This window comes from Grampus griseus (genome assembly GCF_964374135.1).
Source record: "Grampus griseus genome assembly, chromosome: 17".
Taxonomy (NCBI): Eukaryota; Metazoa; Chordata; class Mammalia; order Artiodactyla; family Delphinidae; genus Grampus; species Grampus griseus.
In genome coordinates, this window is record NC_139011.1 from 21389775 (window position 1) to 21407515 (window position 17741).

The following is a 17741-nucleotide window of genomic DNA, read 5'->3' on the forward strand; positions in this document are numbered from 1 at the left end:
CATAGACCCTGACCCAGCTTCTGCCTCTGCAGCTTCCACTGGCCTCAACCTCAGTCATTGACAAATTCACATTCCCATGAGGCCCAGAGAACTGCACATCCCTGAGGCCACTCCTGGCCCCTAGTAATTTTTCTTTGCTGACACCTACCTGTCTGAACAGACCGTGCAGCCTTGACAGGGATGTTTGCAGCCCCTCTCCAGAGCAGAATCCTGATTCAAAATGACATGCCTCAAGCTGAGCATGTGACTATGAATGAAATCTACCATTTCTATGATTTATAAAACCCTCTCTCACACATGCCATTATCACTAACTTATTTAATATCTAGAATATTAAGAATTGAATACCAATGTTTTGTCTTTAATCCCACCGCTTCTTAAATATAATGCATCTGATTATAACATTTTTGACTATGACTGTTGTCCTTAAAATGTGTTCCCTTTTTGATCAAAATATTACCATCCTTTTTAGGGATAAAAAAAATATTGTTGACAGTAGAAGAAAAGCAAGAATCTACAATTTTTTTCAGTCATTTTCTGTCCATTTTTCTCTATTTAGCCCACAATCTGAAAGGGGCTAGTCACTCTTTCTGGACTTTAATGAACTTTAGAAACCACAGGCAACAAATATTTTATACTTTGATTTTTCTTTATTTAAATAATTTTTAAATTCTGGTGCAACATACTTAATACTCATCCATTATTAATATTGAAATACTCCTGAAAATCTATCCATTTGCCTTATTCCTCTCTTAATCTAACCCCTCCTACTTACGATATATTTTTTATGTCATAGAGCATTATATTTTGAAAGTTTAGCAATTCAGAGAAACAAATCTATGAAATTGTGTTTAAACCTTAAACAACTCTGTTACTATGTGTTGATCATCTATTTCTGTAACAGTTTTTATCTCATGAAAAGTCTCAGTTGTGTGAATGTGTGTGTGTGTTCCTGAAATAATAAGACATAGAACACAGCTGCTTTATAAACATGCTTAAGACAGAGGCAGCATCCAGTTCTTCAGACAGTGATTATCCCAAATCATACAAGTCATTAACTGAGGAAGCAGGAAAGGAAAGCAGAGTATTCCAACTGGAGGAAGATTAGATCTGCAATTTAAATCTGTCCTGCCATGGTTTTAGTCAAACAAATTCACAATTATTAAAATTGCAAATTTTACATTGCAAAATTGCACACTCACCAAATAAGTATTTCCAGGTAAAGGAGATATTAACTGCAGCTAAGTTCTGTAGCAAGAAAAATTAACTAGCTCAACGTTGTGTGTAAGGAAATGAATGAATATGTTGATAGGATGGGACTTCAAGCCAGAACAGAATATATACCTTGTTCAAAAGAATCAAATCCACAGATTTAGGGAATTAGGGTTATATGTGAAGAAAATATTAAAGAAATCCATGAAAGGGAAAGTGGGCTCCAGTGGAGAGCTACTGGGTAGGAATAAATGGTTCAAGAGAAAAGAAGTGATAGTACCTTGGGAGTCCAGTACTGGAGAGAAAGAGACATTACAATTGTAATCAAATAAGGATTACAAAATGGGCATAGAGCAAAGTATAGTTAAGAGGGGCATTTAGAGTATTAGGTATTTGCTGATGTTCTTAAAAGCTGAATATTTGATAAATATTTGCCATACCTTGCCAGCTATTTCATTACTCAGAAGCTAGAAGGTTCAAGAGTAATAGTCACAATTTATTGAGTAATTACTCAGTTTCAGCCACTATGCTAAGTATTTCATATATATGATCTTATTTAATTCTTTCATCAGTCATAAAGAGTATGGCCTCCATTTTTGTAGATAAAGAAATCAAAACCCAGAGAAGTATAATAAATTGCATATGGTAAAACAGCTGGGAAGTAGAAGAGATGGATTTGAACCCAAAGCCCATATTCATAACCATCCTTCAAAGATAGAGGGAAAAAAGTCTTAGATAAAAAAATAAGCTGTTGATTTAAACGTTAGATTTGTTATTAGAAATTAGTAAAACAGAATTGTTTTTATTCAAATTAAGAGGAAATGTATGTGGTCCCACTGACAAAAACTCTAAAAACTAATGTAATATAAGAAAGACAGGAAGTGGCAATGCATATTCATCTGAACATATTTTGAAATGGAGACAGATTTAAACTGAAATTTAATATTAACAATGAAGAAGGATTCACCATGCAATGTAGTCTTATCCATGTAATCCTTAACCTGACTCAAGACTCTTCCCAGGCGATTAGTTTTAGATCACTTTGTAGCTGATACGCTTAAATTATTTCGAAGTGTTGAAGTAAATCGTTCACTGGCAGAAATTGAATTTTTCTGTTGTAAAGAGTTTGTTAATGAGTGAGTCTGTGTTTTTGTTTGGTTGGTTGGTTGGGTTTTTGTTTGTTTGTTTTTGGGGGGGTGGGTTTTTGGTTTTGTTTTTGTTTTTTGGAGATGATGACACAATTGCCAGAGTTGAGTTTATGAAAAGCCACACCAGCAGGAAGGATTTAAATGTTTTAAACATTTAATCTGTATTGGTTGAGGGAAGTCACAATGAAAATAATAAAAGTGCTTGCACCCCTTCCCTACTTAGCTTGGGATTTCAACAACTATCCTTAATGGCAGCCTCTTAAAGTCCCCATTAAAAAAACAAAGGGGGCTTCCCTGGTGGCGCAGTGGTTGAGAGTCCGCCTGCCGATGCAGGGGACACGGGTTGGTGCCCCGGTCCGGGAAGATCCCACATGCCGCGGAGCGGCTAGGCCCGTGAGCCATGGCTGCTGAGCCTGCGCGTCCGGAGCCTGTGCTCCGCAACAGGAGAGGCCATAGCAGTGAGAGGCCCGCGTACCGCAAAAAAAAAAAAAAAAAAAAAAACACAAAGAAAAGAACAAATAAACAAACAAAAAATTGCCCAATTAAAATAGGATAGTCACTTGATGAAGCTTTGAGTTCCAGCTGCCATGACCACTTGGCTAACGGACTCCAGCCTGTGAGTTAAACCCTGCCCCAAGCAAAAATCAGGTGACACAGAATAAGTGGAGCACAAGGCTGCCCACTTTCTTATCCACCTGTTGCTACAACATAGGAAGGTTAAAAGTGAGTTGTGTTGTATAGTGTTAAAACCCTCGAAGGGTCCAGGGCAGTTGAAAAACTAGCATACACCTGGGCTGGATTAAAACTGCTAGGTGTCCACATCAAACGATGGTAATCTTATCCTCTACTCTGGCTAGGAGCATTTTGTCTAGCTCAGGGTGCCATTCTTTAGGGGAAAAAAAAAATTTATAGGGGAGAATAATTGTGATAATGACAATGAAGATAGTAATAAAAATAACTTAGATTACTTGTAACATGCCATGCACCATTCCAAATGCTTCTACACGTATTCATGAATCCTCACAACAATCCTCAGGTGAGAAACCGAAAGCACAGAGAGGCTGTTACTCATGGTCATATAGGCAGAAATTGGCAGGGCCGTTTTGTAAAGCCCTTAAGTTTGGGGCGGGATGGGGACCTTTTTTTTTTTTTACATTAGTAGTGTTATCCTAAATATCAATAATACAGAGGATCAGGGAAGACTCTCTTGTGGAAGTGACTTTTGAGCTAAGAGTGTAATATTAAGAATTAGACAAAAGGAGACGGGATGGAAATGCAAGACTATTCTAAGCACAGAGAACAGTGAGTGCAAAACTCTTGAGCTCTCTTGGTTTGATGACTGGAGCACAGTGAGGAAGAGAGAGGCAAGAGGGTCAGGAGACAGGGGCTGGATCATTGTATCATCTTAAGTACTTTGGGTAATAGCACATAGGCAGATACTATCTCACTATATCGTCATTATATCCCAGACCCTAGCTATCTTAGTATGTGGTTCAGAGAAGACCGTCTATAAATATAGGTTGACTGAATGAATGAACCCCTACATTTTAGAGAACTTATTTAAGGGATTTATGTTACATTCGTTGCTACAGAAACATTTAAATGAATTTTTATGTAAGGGGCACACAAAACTACACAAAGGTTTTTTTCCCTTTAAAACAAGCCCAAGAATAAAGTTACATCCAATCAGCGCTTCCTTGGCAAGCACTGCGCGCGCGCCGCTTGCCAGTTCCGCGACGCTAGAAGACCCTCTAGCAAGAGAATCACCTTTGCGCTTGCTCAGTTCGGGACTGCTCAACCAGAAGGCGGGTTCCAAAGAAAAGGAAATGGTCGCTGCGCCTGCGTTGCTCCTTCTGGGTCTTAGGCTGGCTGCGCAGGCGCACAGGTACCATTTTGACCGTAAACATCCTGCCGATTTGAACCGAGGATTTGGGCGGCAGGAAGAGCCGCGGCGTAACGGCAGCCATCTTGTTTGTTTGAGTGAATCGGGAAGGAGGCGGCGGCCGTGGCGGCGGCGGGAGCAGCTCCGAAGCTACACCTCACAAGGGCTCCCCCCCTTTCCCCGCCCCCTCCCCCGACCCTTTTCCCCTCCCCAGGCCACCCAGCCCGCCCAACTCCCGGCGGAGAACAAGGTAAGATAGTCGGCCGACCCCTTCTTTTCCTCTGGCTCTCTTCCCCCCACCCGTTCCCTGCCGTCTTGCCGTCGGGGAGCCGGACTCCGGAGGAGGGGCGGGGGGGGAGGGCGAGGGAGACGTCGGCACTGCCTGCGCCCCGGGTCGGGGCAGTGCTGCCACCCTCCGAGCTCCCGAACCGCTGCGCCGCCGCCCAGGCCCCTTGCCCAGGTGCCCACCCTCAGCCGGGACCCGCGCAGCCTGGGCCCGCATCATTGTCTATTGGGTAACAAATGGTTCAGGTCTATTCCAAGGCCAAAGAAGCAGTTACTCGGTCGGTCTCTCGGGGAGACGCGGCTCTGGGCACCGGAGGGCGAGGAGGAGGTTTGAACGAGCGCGCTCTGGGCACCGGGCCGCCTACTCTTCGGGTGAAAATGGCTGTCTGGGAAGACGCGGGATTCGGGGCGGGAGACGGCGGCGGGGTGGCCGCCCGCGACGCCAGCTCCGAGGGGCCGCAGCCGTCCGCCGAGCGTGGGTGCGGGGGTAGGAGACACGCGGGCCCTGCCATCGCGGCCACGGTGGGGCCGGAGAACGGGGCGGGCCCCTCGCCAGGGACCAGTGTTGCTCCCCCTTCCCCGTTTTTTTTTTTTTTTTTAAAGGAAAATGGTTACGCTGGAGATATTAAATATTGGCCAGACCCATAGAAAACGCGATCAAGGGAAGTTGCCTCTGATTCTTAGGAAATTAGCATAATTGGTTTTCCTCCCTGGCTTTCCTAGCGATTGAGGATATTGAGTGTTGTATTTGGTGCGGGGGGGGGGGGGCGTTTCTGACAAATGCCTTGTGTCTCCTTCGCTGAGAAAGGCTTTGAGAATGATCTGCTGTGATAGTGTGGGGTGACACTGTCGAGCTGTGCTGCTGCCAGACTTAGCGGCCTTCTTCAAATTTGAAAGAGGGAAACGCTGGAGGGTTTGGCCACCTTACGATTTGTTAGGCTTTCAGTGTTCAAAAACGCGCTTGAGTTTTTAAGGGTTTCTGGTAAAGGCTACTGTTCATCGGCTTCCCTTTGCAAGCGAAAGTTAACATCTGCTCTCCGTATATTGTTTAGAATGATCATTGAATTCCAGAAACAAATTCCCATTTTCTTCCAACGAATGTAAATGCCAGGGAGCTGTGTGGTTGTGCGGAATGTTGAAGACAGGCTGCAGAAGCTTTCCTAAGTTGTAGCGTCACTAAATTACTTTGTTTCATGTTGGAAGCAACTAATCAATTACTTTTAAAAAGGCATTGATGAGGATGTATGCCATACCCAATGATTAAATTATTACCAGTTTGTAGATGAGGTGACAGCAGTGCATAACTCAGTGGACATAATACCTTTTTGTATACAAGTCAGAATTACATTGATAGAGCATAGCTTTTACCTTTCTTGTGTTTATAGAGGCAACGCATTAGTACAATCTAGGATTAACTTTTCTTAAGGATGAGAATTTCTTTCCTGGTGAGTTCCTATTTATTGGAACATAAAGATTCTGAGAAGTTTTATCTTTATAGTTTGGTACAGAAGGGAAATTTCTAATATCAGAAATAAAGATTTTGTGGTTTTTGTTTAAATGTTGTGATGTCAGAATTGTTAGGCATGATCATGATAGCTGGTATGTGCTCTGTGGGAGATTTTTTTTCCAAAGTAACTATTTGTGTCTGTAGTGGCATTGTGTTGGGTATGATGTTCTGTTTAATTCTCATAATACTGTTCGGGAAACATCCCCATTTTATAGATGAGAAGGCTAAGACTCAGATGTTAATTCACTTTTAACCCGTACAAAACAACTGTGGAGGGAGCTGAGTTTGAACCTAGGACTGTCCGATTGTAAAACTCTTCTTCAAAGAACATTAGTATCAAAAGGGAGGGGAGCTCTAGGGTGCAGGGTTGGAAATACCTTCTGTCCCTGAGACACTCCCCAAGCACCCCCAAAGAGATGGTTCCGTTCTTATCTGAGTTCGATGTTGATGTTTTCTAAGGTTAGTTATCACTGAATTTCCACCTTCCAGTTTTTTATAGTTAGGGAAAGTGAACTACACAGATTAAGCAGCTTAACATGCTAGTTACTGGCAAAGCACTCCCAAAATAATTGTTTTTACTTTGAATAGATGAGGTTTGTGTGTGCCATAAGTTACAAAAGAAAAGAAGTCCAACAGTACAGAAGGGTAGTCTTCACTTTCTCACTGGGCACAGGTTTCAAAGGTGACCGGTGTCATCAGTTTTGTTTGCACTCCATAGATACTTTTTGCTCATGCAAGTGCGTGTTTGTATACATGTATAGAGAGAGCTCTCTTTTATCATTGTTTAAGAGTGCATGGGAATTCTATTGTATGATTGTATTAATTTGCTAAAAGTCACTTATTAAGGGCTAGGTAGGTTATTTCTAATACTTTGCTATTAAAAGTCATGCTGGCAAGGCAACATAGTGTTTAGTTAGACTTGTGGGCTCTGAAGTTCAAGTTCCACTCGCATTAAATGCTGGTGACCTTTGCCACATTCCTTATCCTCTCCTTTTCTCCTTTTCCTGGTTTGTAAAATGGGCCAGTATTTATCTTCTAAGACTATCACGAAGAGGATGGACACCTAAAATACTTGGAGCTTAGTAAGTTTTTGGGTTTTTTTTTAATTGTTATTATACATCCTCAAATATACTTTTGGTTTATTACTGGAAGTGCAGTTTCTTGCTGGAAAGTATGAGATGTTGCCACATTGCCCTTCAAAGAGGTCATACCAATTTATGCAACCAGTATCCTGCCCTGCTTTTTAACAGATGAGTGAAATATTATAATGATTTAACATCATTGTAGAAACATGAGCTGTAATTTGACTTTGGTTTTTTAGAAACATCTTAAAAGAAATCGCCGTTTTTGCGTTCCTGAATATGTTCTAAATTATCAGTCTGTCATTTCACATCAGATTTAAATTACTTTTTAGGATCAATTTTTAAAAGTTGTTTGCTGCTTTAGAAAAAAATTGAGCAGTCATGAAATTGGTAAGCTGTGCTTTTTGACCAAATGCAGACTTTCTGCTAAGATCTTTTGTAAAGAATTAGCAAAATTTAGAATCTTTAAAACTTTGAACCAATCTTCTTTAAAGATTGGTTAAAGGTTTGGTATTACTAAGGGAAAAAAATGGTTTAAAAGGCAACAATGATTACACTTTATTCTTATTTAGGTACAAGCCAATAGTTGACCCACTGCTGTACATCAGGCTTCCTTTAGTTATTAAGGTGATTTCCTCTTGCTAATTGTTTCCCAGATTAATTTTAGCACCACTCTGCTTTAGTTACTCCCCATCCAATGCCAAGAAAGCATCCGTTTAGGAATCTCTGCCTGGGCATAGCTGGGATATTTTAGGCATGGTACTCTTGACTAGCAGCTGAAGTGCTGGCCATGAACTGCTGACACCTGTTGAGACGTGCCAGTTTCAATTTCTAAAATTTCCAGAATTTTTTACATGTATCAATTATGAGATCACTTGGTGTATTTCATTTCCTTGTTCATTAAACACTTATTTAGTAGTTGACATGCAGCAGGGAGTATTCTAGGAGCCAAATAGTGAGAGTTTTTTTTACTTATTTGGAACATGACTATCTTCTATAGTGATACTTGGAGCTTATTGTGTATGACAGTGATTGTATTTCTGAGAACATAGAGCTATATTGGATTTCTACAAAATCCTGTAGATTATATTTATAATGCTGTAGAGGCAGCTTAATTTTTATGCTAACAAACTTTAAGGCTTGAAGTAGAAGCGCTGCAACATAGGAGGCTCTCTTTGATGATAGGAAGCAAATTTTGATCTGCTAAGTGGAATAGAAGGTGCACTTGAGGTGTTGTTATTTAATGCTTTTACCTTAGAGCATTTGATCCGAATTCTTCCTAGTTTAGTATTCCTTAGTTCTTTTCTTAACTCCACATTTGAGAGAAAAAGTTCACATCATTAGGCAGTTGATGAAGCCTATTTTATTTTTTTCTTCAGAGAAAATTTTCCTAATGTGAATTAATGATCCCCTGGAAGCATCTGGTTCAGAGATTGAAAATTTCATTAAGTGATGGAAACTGGAGATGAGGCAAACCTGACTGAATTACTCTTGCACCACCCTCCCAAACATTTTTTTTTTTTTGCGGTACGCGGGCCTCTCACTGTTGTGGCCTCTCCTGTTGCAGAGCACAGGCTCTGGACGCGCAGGCTTAGCGGCCATGGCTCACGGGCCCAGCCGCTCTGCGGCATGTGGGATCTTCCCGGACCGGGGCCTGAACCCGTGTCCCCTGCATCGACAGGCGGACTCTCAACCACTGCACCACCAGGGAAGCCCCCTCCCAAACATTTTTGACAGGCATAAAATCTCTTCCCTGGGATACATTAACTAATATGTATGTATTTTCTGTACCTTATTGGAAAGAATGAGTATAGTTTTTAATTGAAAGTACAATAAGCAAACTCCTTGTTTAAAATTTACAGTCCCTTTGTAAAAACATGAAAATTCAAGTTAACTTACTCTGGATCTTTTTTCTTAAGCTAATTCAAAAGAAATTGTGCATTCCCAATAGCAGTGTATGAGAAATGGCAGCGTCTCTGTATCCCCACCAGCATTTGCTTCCTGTTGCCATTATGTTCTATTTTAGCTTCTATAAGAGGTGTGCAGTGATATCTTATTGGGTCTTAATTTGCATTTTCCTAATGACTAGTGATGCTGAGCATCTTTCTTGTTTTTAATTTGCCATCGGTATATTCTCTTCCTTGAAATGTCCTTTTTTTTTTTTTTTTTGCCCATTTCTAGTTGGATTTTTTTTTTTTAACTCTTTTAGTTTTGACAGTTCTTTATATATTTTGGATCCAGGTCCTTTTCAGATATGTGGTTTGCAAATATTTTTTCCATCTTCTGTCTTGTCTTTGCATCCTCAGTGGACTCCTTCATGTTAGGTTCTTTTCCTTTATAGGACATGTTTTTGGTACAATATCTAAAAATTCTTACCAAGCTTTAGATATCAAAGGTGTTCCTTTGTGGTTTTCTCCTTAAAGTTTTATAGTTTTACATTTAAGTCTGCGATTTATTTTGACTTAATTTTTATATAATGTGTGAGGTTTGGATTGAGGTCTTCTTTTTTTTTTTGGCCTATGGGTGATGTCTGATCACTCAAGCGCCATTTGTCAAAGACTAAACGACTACCTTCCTTCTTTGAATTGCTTCTGCATCTTTGTGAAAAATCAGTTGGACTTAATTGTGTGGATCTATTTCTGGGTTCTCTGCTCCATTGATCTGTGATTGATCTGTGTATCTTTCTCTTCACACAGTATTGACTGTTGTAGCTATATAATAAGTCTTAAAATTGGGTAGACTGATTCTTCCCACTTTATTTTTCTTTTTCAAAATACTTTTAGCTATTCTGGGTCTTTTGCCTTCCCTTATGAGTTTTAGAAAAATCTTGTCAGTAGCTATTAAAAAACCTCATTAGAGTTTTGATAGGAGCAGTGTTAAAGTTTCTTTAAAAGCTAAAGGAACACTTATCATGCTGTCCAATAACACCACAGAACATTTGTCTTGGAAAAATGAAAAATTAACATTCACCAAGTCTGTGTACACTAATATTTACAGTAGCTTTATTTGAAATAGCGAAAAACTGGAAACAACCGAATGTCCTTCAATAGGTAAATGGCTAAGCAAATTGTGGTACTATAACCACCCCCATGGAATGCTGCTCAGCAATGAAAGGGAACATACTGTTAAGACATGCAACAAACACTTGGATGAATTTGTATCATGATGCTGAATCCAAGAAGCTGTCCCAGAAAGTCACATACTGTATGATTCCATTTATATAACATTCTCAAAATGCTAAAATTTGAGTAAAGAACAGAGTGGTGGTTGCCAGGACTTAGGAATGGTAGGGAGCAAGGGATAGGTGTGACATAAGTTTTTAAAGTTTTTAAATTTTAATTAGTTTTCATGTGTTTTGGGTGTGCTTGAGTTTCTTTCTGTAAAAGCATGACTTACCTTTTTTTAGTGTTACGGACATTTCAGAAAAAATTCAGTTGGCAAAATAGATTTTCTAAAGTTTTCTGTGGAAAAGGGAAAATACATGATATAAGGGAAATTATCTTTTTACACCGTTCACATGCTCTCCAAGCTGGAGTTTTGCAGGCTGCCTTTTTTTTTTCTTAGATATTAATACATTAGGAAAATAAAAGGAAAATAAAAGAATAACATACTTGTGTTTCTACTAAGACTGTTTCAGTCATGAGTTAAATTGTATACTGTATCATTGTCCTGAATTTAGTGATCAAGTGCTTTCCAGATTCCTGAGTTGAGAAAACTATACAATGCTTATCTTTTTAAGGCTCAGCTTTTGAAAACTGCTTACCTGTAAAATGGGGCCAACCCACTTACTTATCTGCTTGGTGAAATATGAAATGCTTGTCATGAGGTAGCAATTATTATATAATGCATTTAGCTAAGAATCTCAGTTTTTAATGGGGTTCTAAACATGGAAATTTCCTCATTGATTAATATCTGTGCCTGAGTGTTTTTCTTCTTGGACATTCTTTTCTTGTCATGAAGAATATATTTTCTGGCTTTTGGCCAGAAGCAGACTTATTTTTACAGTTAGTAATCAGGATAGGAATGGAATTAACACTTGATGGAACTTCAAAAAGAAGAGTTTTCTGAAGACAGTTTTTACTTAAAGGAAAAAAACCAAACTAGCACTTTTAAGATGACAGTAGGGCATGGAAGTGACCTGACTTGTCCCCTTACCTTTCAGCTTAGCATTTGGGGGGATCTTTTCTTACCTTCTCAAAATTAAACAATAGATTGTTTTTTATATGCATACTATACTTCACTCAAGCCTTTCATAGTTTTCATATTTAGAAGAATAGGAGACTTTTATTTTCAGGTTTCTTGTATGTCTTGTTAAATAATTCAGTTCTCATGTGGTGTTGTTTGCATTAACTTTTTGTCCCCTTCAGGTTTCCTCCTGTTTCATAGTCAACCAGAACAATGTTCTACGCACATTTTGTCCTCAGTAAAAGAGGGCCTCTGGCCAAAATTTGGCTAGCGGCCCACTGGGATAAGAAGCTAACCAAAGCCCATGTGTTTGAGTGTAATTTAGAGAGCAGTGTGGAGAGTATCATCTCACCGAAGGTATGTTTGATGTTGATATTTTTATTCACTTCGTTGATTGTTCATTGATGTGTGAAATAGAATTCTATAAAAACAGCTTCTTAGGTAGGCACCGATGTATACTGGAGGTAAAGAAAATCCATAGCAAGAGTTTCAATTTGATACTCTCTTCTCTTTAAAAATTCTGTTGAGTACACATATCTTCATTTGCCTCTTTCAGTGGCAGATAAGCATGGTCGGGCAGTACCCAAATACTTTATATTTAACTTTCTAGATGTTTTTTATACTAAATATGTGTATAGGTATTCCTGATTGAGGAATTTACAAAGTTTTCAAAATAAGGACCCATTAGTTAGAAAATGTTGCAGGGGCCAGATCTAACTATTGATACTTTATCCACGTAGCAAATAGTATCCAGAACACTTGCTCCACCTCAGCTTCCCAGGCCTACTTGCCGTTTCTTGAAGATACCAGAACTTTTCCCCATCGTAGAACTTTTGTACTTGGCCATCTTTCCCTAAATATTTAATTACTGTGTTCCCCTAGAATGGAAGCCTTATGAATGTCCTTACCTTATCTGCCTTGCTTACTACTCTGTTTCTAGAGGAGATTTTATTGATATCCTCTGAAACTTCTGAAGCAGTGGTTTCCACCCTTGTATTTCACAAATAGTATGACTTAATATGTGTTTTTTGTGTTGCCAAGGAAAGACCATTCAAACAAACAGTCACAATTATAGCTACTAACATCATGAGCATTTCATTGAGGAACAGACAGGTTGACTTTAAAAATGTATGAAGGGTTAATCTCAAAATAAAGGTATAGTCCTTGAATATAATTTTTATATATCCACATACACACACATATCACATCTGTGTTTTAAAGGTCCTTTCCTGGGCTTTGTATTTATGCATATGCATACACACATACATGTACCAGTTTTCCTATTTTGAAAGCATTCCAGATTGCAGCTCCCTGGATCAGCTTTGGGAGCTCCTCTTAGAATTAACAGTTTGGACAATGCTGGTATAGTGTGTTAAATAAGAGTAGTTCTTTACTGCTGAAGGAGCAAGGGCATCCCAGGAACAAAGATGGGATGTAGCAGAGACTTGTTCAGAAAAGTTTTCTGGGAAAATAAATGTTTCACAGGAGAGAAGTGAAAGTTTGTATTTGGAATTAGATTAAATTATAAAATTTCTATCTGTATATGGAAATTCAACTGGTCTTAGAGTTATAGTGTAGAATTTATTGGTGTTAAAGATGTTTCTATTATGTTATTTCTAAGACAATACTAATTAGAAAACTTTACAAACAGGGGAAAATAAGTGACCTGTAGTTCTACCACCTAGAGAAACCTTTAGTATTTTGCTATGTCTTCTAGACTTTTATGGGTGCATGTGTTATACATGTAATTTTTCTCCTTTCTTATGCATGTATAAAAAAACTGCACTGTAAGTTTTGTAACAGGACTGCATTCAGGAAAAGCTCTGTCATAACTCTGCCATCATTTTTAATGGTTGCATTGTACATTGTCATAGTCTTTTACCCACAGAACTTAAATACACAGAAAAACCCAGAAACACAACTTGACCAAAATTGAAGTGAGGTTATTTGTGTTTTCATAAATTCTAATGCGTATGGTTATGGGGAGCTGCTGCAGACACTCTTGGGAATGTTTTAATAAACGGCATGTGCACTGCATTACCTTTTAATATTCAAAAAGCTCTGAATTCCAAAACACATTTGGCCCCTAGGACTTAATATAAAGGATTATGGACCTGAAATTTATCATTTTGATTGTGTATGATTTGTTTGACCAGCTTCTTTTGGGAGGGAGGGAAATAATCCATATTTTTTCCAAATTTTTTGAATTTAATTCCTCTGGTCTGTATAATGCAACCATTAAAAATTATGATAATGCTATGAACAGAGCTTTTCCTGGCTGCAGGCTCATTACAAAACAATATAATACAGTTTTTTGTGTACACATGCACACAAAAAGAAAAATTGTGTTTATGCATATATAAAAGCCTAGAAGGCATATTAAAATATTACTAAAGGTTTCTCTAGGTGGTAGGATTACAAGTTTTTGTTTTCCTCTTTTTAAAAAACAGCCATTTAGTAACTGTTACTTGTAAAATCTTTTGTTCTCTGTCTTTCCTTAATGTTGATGTTTAGGAATATAATTATTGGAGCAGGTGATATACTTATTTTAAGATTTCTGATGTGCATTAACAATTGTTCTGTGGGGAAATTGCACCAGTGTGCACTGCTGGTCGAATTGTTTGAGAAGATGATATTTTCTTTTTATAGGTCTGTTTACTGAGTTAGGTGAATGGAGAAGGGAGAAATTGAACTCTTTTCTTAAAATTGATAAGTGTGGCTAACTTTAACATCCATAAGCAAGTATTGAGGGTGATTTGGCTTAAAAGGATAACAAACTTTTTCATAATATGTGCAGAGTACTTTGTACCCCATTAGGGACACTACAACTTTAGAAAACCATTTCTAAGCGTGTTTTTATTTGATTGATTGATTTTGTTTTATTGTGATAGAATATATCACAATAGATATCTCCACAGGGTGAACTGACCTGAAAATGTCTAATGTCTGCTTTTGTTGTGCAGTTCTTGTGGGTGAAATGTTGGTTTAGTCGTTTAGAACAAGTGGCAGACAAATTGCTCCTTGCAGCTGCATGCGTTCTCTCTCCCCCCTTCCCCTCTCCGTCTCTGGTTGGAACAGCCCCTCTTAAATCCCTGCAGATCAGAGTTTTCCTTGGATGTATAGCCTGTGTTCTTGATTATACCTCCACTCTTAACATGAGCTAGTTCAACAGCAAAAATGCCACACCTCGTTTTACCTATTCTGGGACTGAACTCTGAACCAAAACTAATCCAGAAAGACAGACTTGGCCCAAACACCACCTTTTTATTTAATGAGGTGACTACTTTATTATCTGCATTTTTAAGAAATTTACTTTGAGGTAACATTGATTTATAACATTATATAGGTTTTATATTTCTACTTCTGTACACCCCACAGTGTGCTCACCACCAAAAATTTAGTTTTCATCCATTACCATACAGTTGATCCCCTTTAGCCATTTTGCCTTTCCCCCACCCCTTCTCCTAAGGTAACCGCTACTCTCTTCTCTGTATCTCCATGTTTTTGTTTAAACACCACCTTTTAAAAGTTGCTAATTCTGGACAAGGTAATGGCATGCCAAGATTGGGGGTTTTTTCCCTCCTTTTTTCTTAGGTGAAGGTGCAGTCAGCAGTAATTTTAAATTTCCTAAGACTACACCATAAAGGGAGATTCTCATTTTCCATTATGAGCAGTATTTTAATTGGGTATTATTTTTCATATCAGGGATTTATCATCAGATAAGTCCTAGATTTAGTTATAAATTTATTACAGTTTTAGATACTTAAGAATTTATAACACTAAACTTCATAATTTATGCTGTTATGAGATGTGACCATAAATATAGAGCCCGAGAGTTACTGTAAATAGGATTCTGGACTGCTATAGAGAGTACCCATATTAAATAAGACAACACATTGTATTTGTAAGTTATAAGTAACATAGTGTACTAAGCATAATTTAAACTTTAAGCAAATATTTAACAGCTTTCTTTGCTACTTAAAAATTTGATGTTTTTATGGTGTTATCTGGAAAACAATCTGGTAAAGTTGAGCTCATGTTTTCTTGTTCTTAAAAAAAAAATTTCTTATTATAACCAGAGGAATTTTGAATCATTCTATTTAGATTGGGTATTTACTTCTCTCATTCTTTTCCAACTACTCTGTCTCATCCCACATACTGGATCCTCCTAAGCACTGATCAAGATCTACCTTGATAAAATACAGGCTGAGGAATGTATTTTCTTGTGAAGAAAGATGGATACCATTATCCTTTATCAGTTAGTATGCTTTCGAGTCAGGTAATAAAAACTCAGTGAAAAGTGGCTTAAACAATAAGGAAATTAACAGTCTTATTTAACTAGAAGTTTAGAAATAGGAAGATCTAGGTTCAGCAGTTCAAAGATGTCATCCAAGGACTTACCTTTCTTAGTTTAGTGGCTTCTTGTCCTCATGCAGACAGCCTTGCAGTTACGGGGGTACTGCAGGCAGCTACAGGCCCCACCTACTCACAGTGCAGGAAGGGGAGAAGGAAGGGAGGGGTGTTCGTTGTTTTGTTTTGTTTTAATTGGGAAAATCTTTCTCAGAAATTCTCTGACCTACTTGACTGAGAAGTTGGCTCAGTCAAGCCAACTTCTCGTTGGCTGAACTGGGTTACATGCCCGCTCAAAAACGAGCACCAGCAGAGAAGAATGAGACAGTCATCCTTCAAGACTGGGGACATTTCACTTCCCAAATAAAATCAGAGTTCAGTTAGCCAGCAAGGAGCAATGACTCTAGATTGGCAACCAAAAGTGCCACATACTTCTTAATGTGCTAATGACAACAGTTATGGATTGCCTTAATACTTGCTTCATAGCTACCTTCACATCTATATTCATTCATGAATTTCTGCCAGTCTATTCTTTGGGTATACTCAGGAAGTTTACAGGTAAAGGCAGTGAGAAATAAAATATACATGATTGTGAGGTAACTTCAAATAAATGGTTAAAAGTATGGAGAGATATAAATTGCCTATGAATTGCACAACATACAAGCTTTGAAGTAGTCTCTAAATCCAGAAAATTAACTTTATAAATTAGAGTAATGTTAATTCACAGGTGAAGATGGCACTCCGAACGTCAGGACATCTCTTACTGGGAGTAGTTCGAATCTATCACAGAAAAGCCAAATATCTCCTGGCAGACTGTAATGAAGCATTCATTAAGATAAAGATGGCTTTTCGGCCAGGTATTGTTGACTTTTTTGTTTTGTTTTTAACTTTGGAGTTAATCGTGTTTAGTTTAAAAACTGCTAAGCAAATATGCTAGATGAGCGTAGTTTGTTTTGTTTTAATTGCAGTACAGGGAACCCCTTAAAAACGGGGCAGAGCTTAGAGAGGCAGTGTTTCAAGGGAGAAAACCGATTTTATTTTTGTTCTACATATGGAATTATGACAGTTACACCTTTTTTATTAATCCTTTGGAGTTGCCTTTTTCTTTTAACGCCTTTTTCAGCAATCATCAGAGGTTGAAGTGTGGAAAACTAATGTTCTGTGATTTTTAAAAAGCTCAGGAAAGAAAATATTAGACTTCTAATTTTTTCCTGAATAATTTTAGTGTTTTTTTTTTTTTTTTTTTTGTGGTACGCAGGCCTCTCACCGTTGTGGCCTCTCCCATTGCGGAGCACAGGCTCAGCGGCCATGGCTCACGGGCCTAGCTGCTCCGTGGCATGTGAGATCTTCCCAGACCGGGGCACGAACCCATGTCCCCTGCATCGGCAGGCAGACTCTCAACCACTGCGCCACCAGGGAAGCCCTTAGTGTAGTCTTAAAATCAAATTCACTTTTAGCTTAAGTTGTTGAGACTTTATTAAATGTTCTCTATAGTTCTTCATTGTTGTTTTGTTTTAGGTAATAGTTGATTCTAAATTGGACTCTAGCAACCAAACTTGCATCTGCATAGATAATTACTATTGTATAATTTTTTAAAGCATTGACAAAATTTTATTCTGATTAAAATAATCTCAATGTGTAGGAGAGATGCCTTATACCGTAATTTCTACTGTTGTTATATTCTTATACTTCCATTTATTTTAATATATAAATAGTGAAATCTTTGAGATCTAAGATTTGGTTAAAAGTAAAATATTTAGGCGGGGGCCGATGATTTCTTATATGTGGCTACTAAGTGTATTTTGCTTAAATAACATGTTTTGTTTCTTTTTATCTTGTAAAGCAATGCATTTTTATTATAGACCACTTGAAAAATATAGGGGAAAATGTAAAGAAAATTGAAATAATTTAATCCCACTTTCCTAAAATAACCAGTTCCTCTTAACATTTGGGGTATTTTTTTGCAGTCATTCCTTTTCCTCATAAATTTCATGCTTATTTAGAAAACTGTTATTAATATTTATTGTTGATACGTCCTTTTAAAGACTTCTCAGTTTAATGCATAATTAGTGCTTTGACCTCTTGTAACA

The 17741-nt window shown here is 38.1% G+C and overlaps 1 protein-coding gene across 1 annotated transcript in view; it reads left to right on the top strand.

The window, feature by feature from the left end:
- The first annotated feature begins 4358 nt into the window (after positions 1-4358).
- RAD21 (RAD21 cohesin complex component) overlaps positions 4359-17741 on the top strand; it is a 28067-nt gene continuing 14684 nt past the window's right edge. The window contains exons 1-3 of the mRNA XM_082674853.1: positions 4359-4492; positions 11484-11658; positions 16379-16508. Of these exons, the coding sequence (XP_082530979.1) occupies positions 11515-11658; positions 16379-16508 (274 nt within the window). The 5' untranslated portion in view covers positions 4359-4492; positions 11484-11514. The remainder of the gene's footprint in view (positions 4493-11483; positions 11659-16378; positions 16509-17741) is intronic.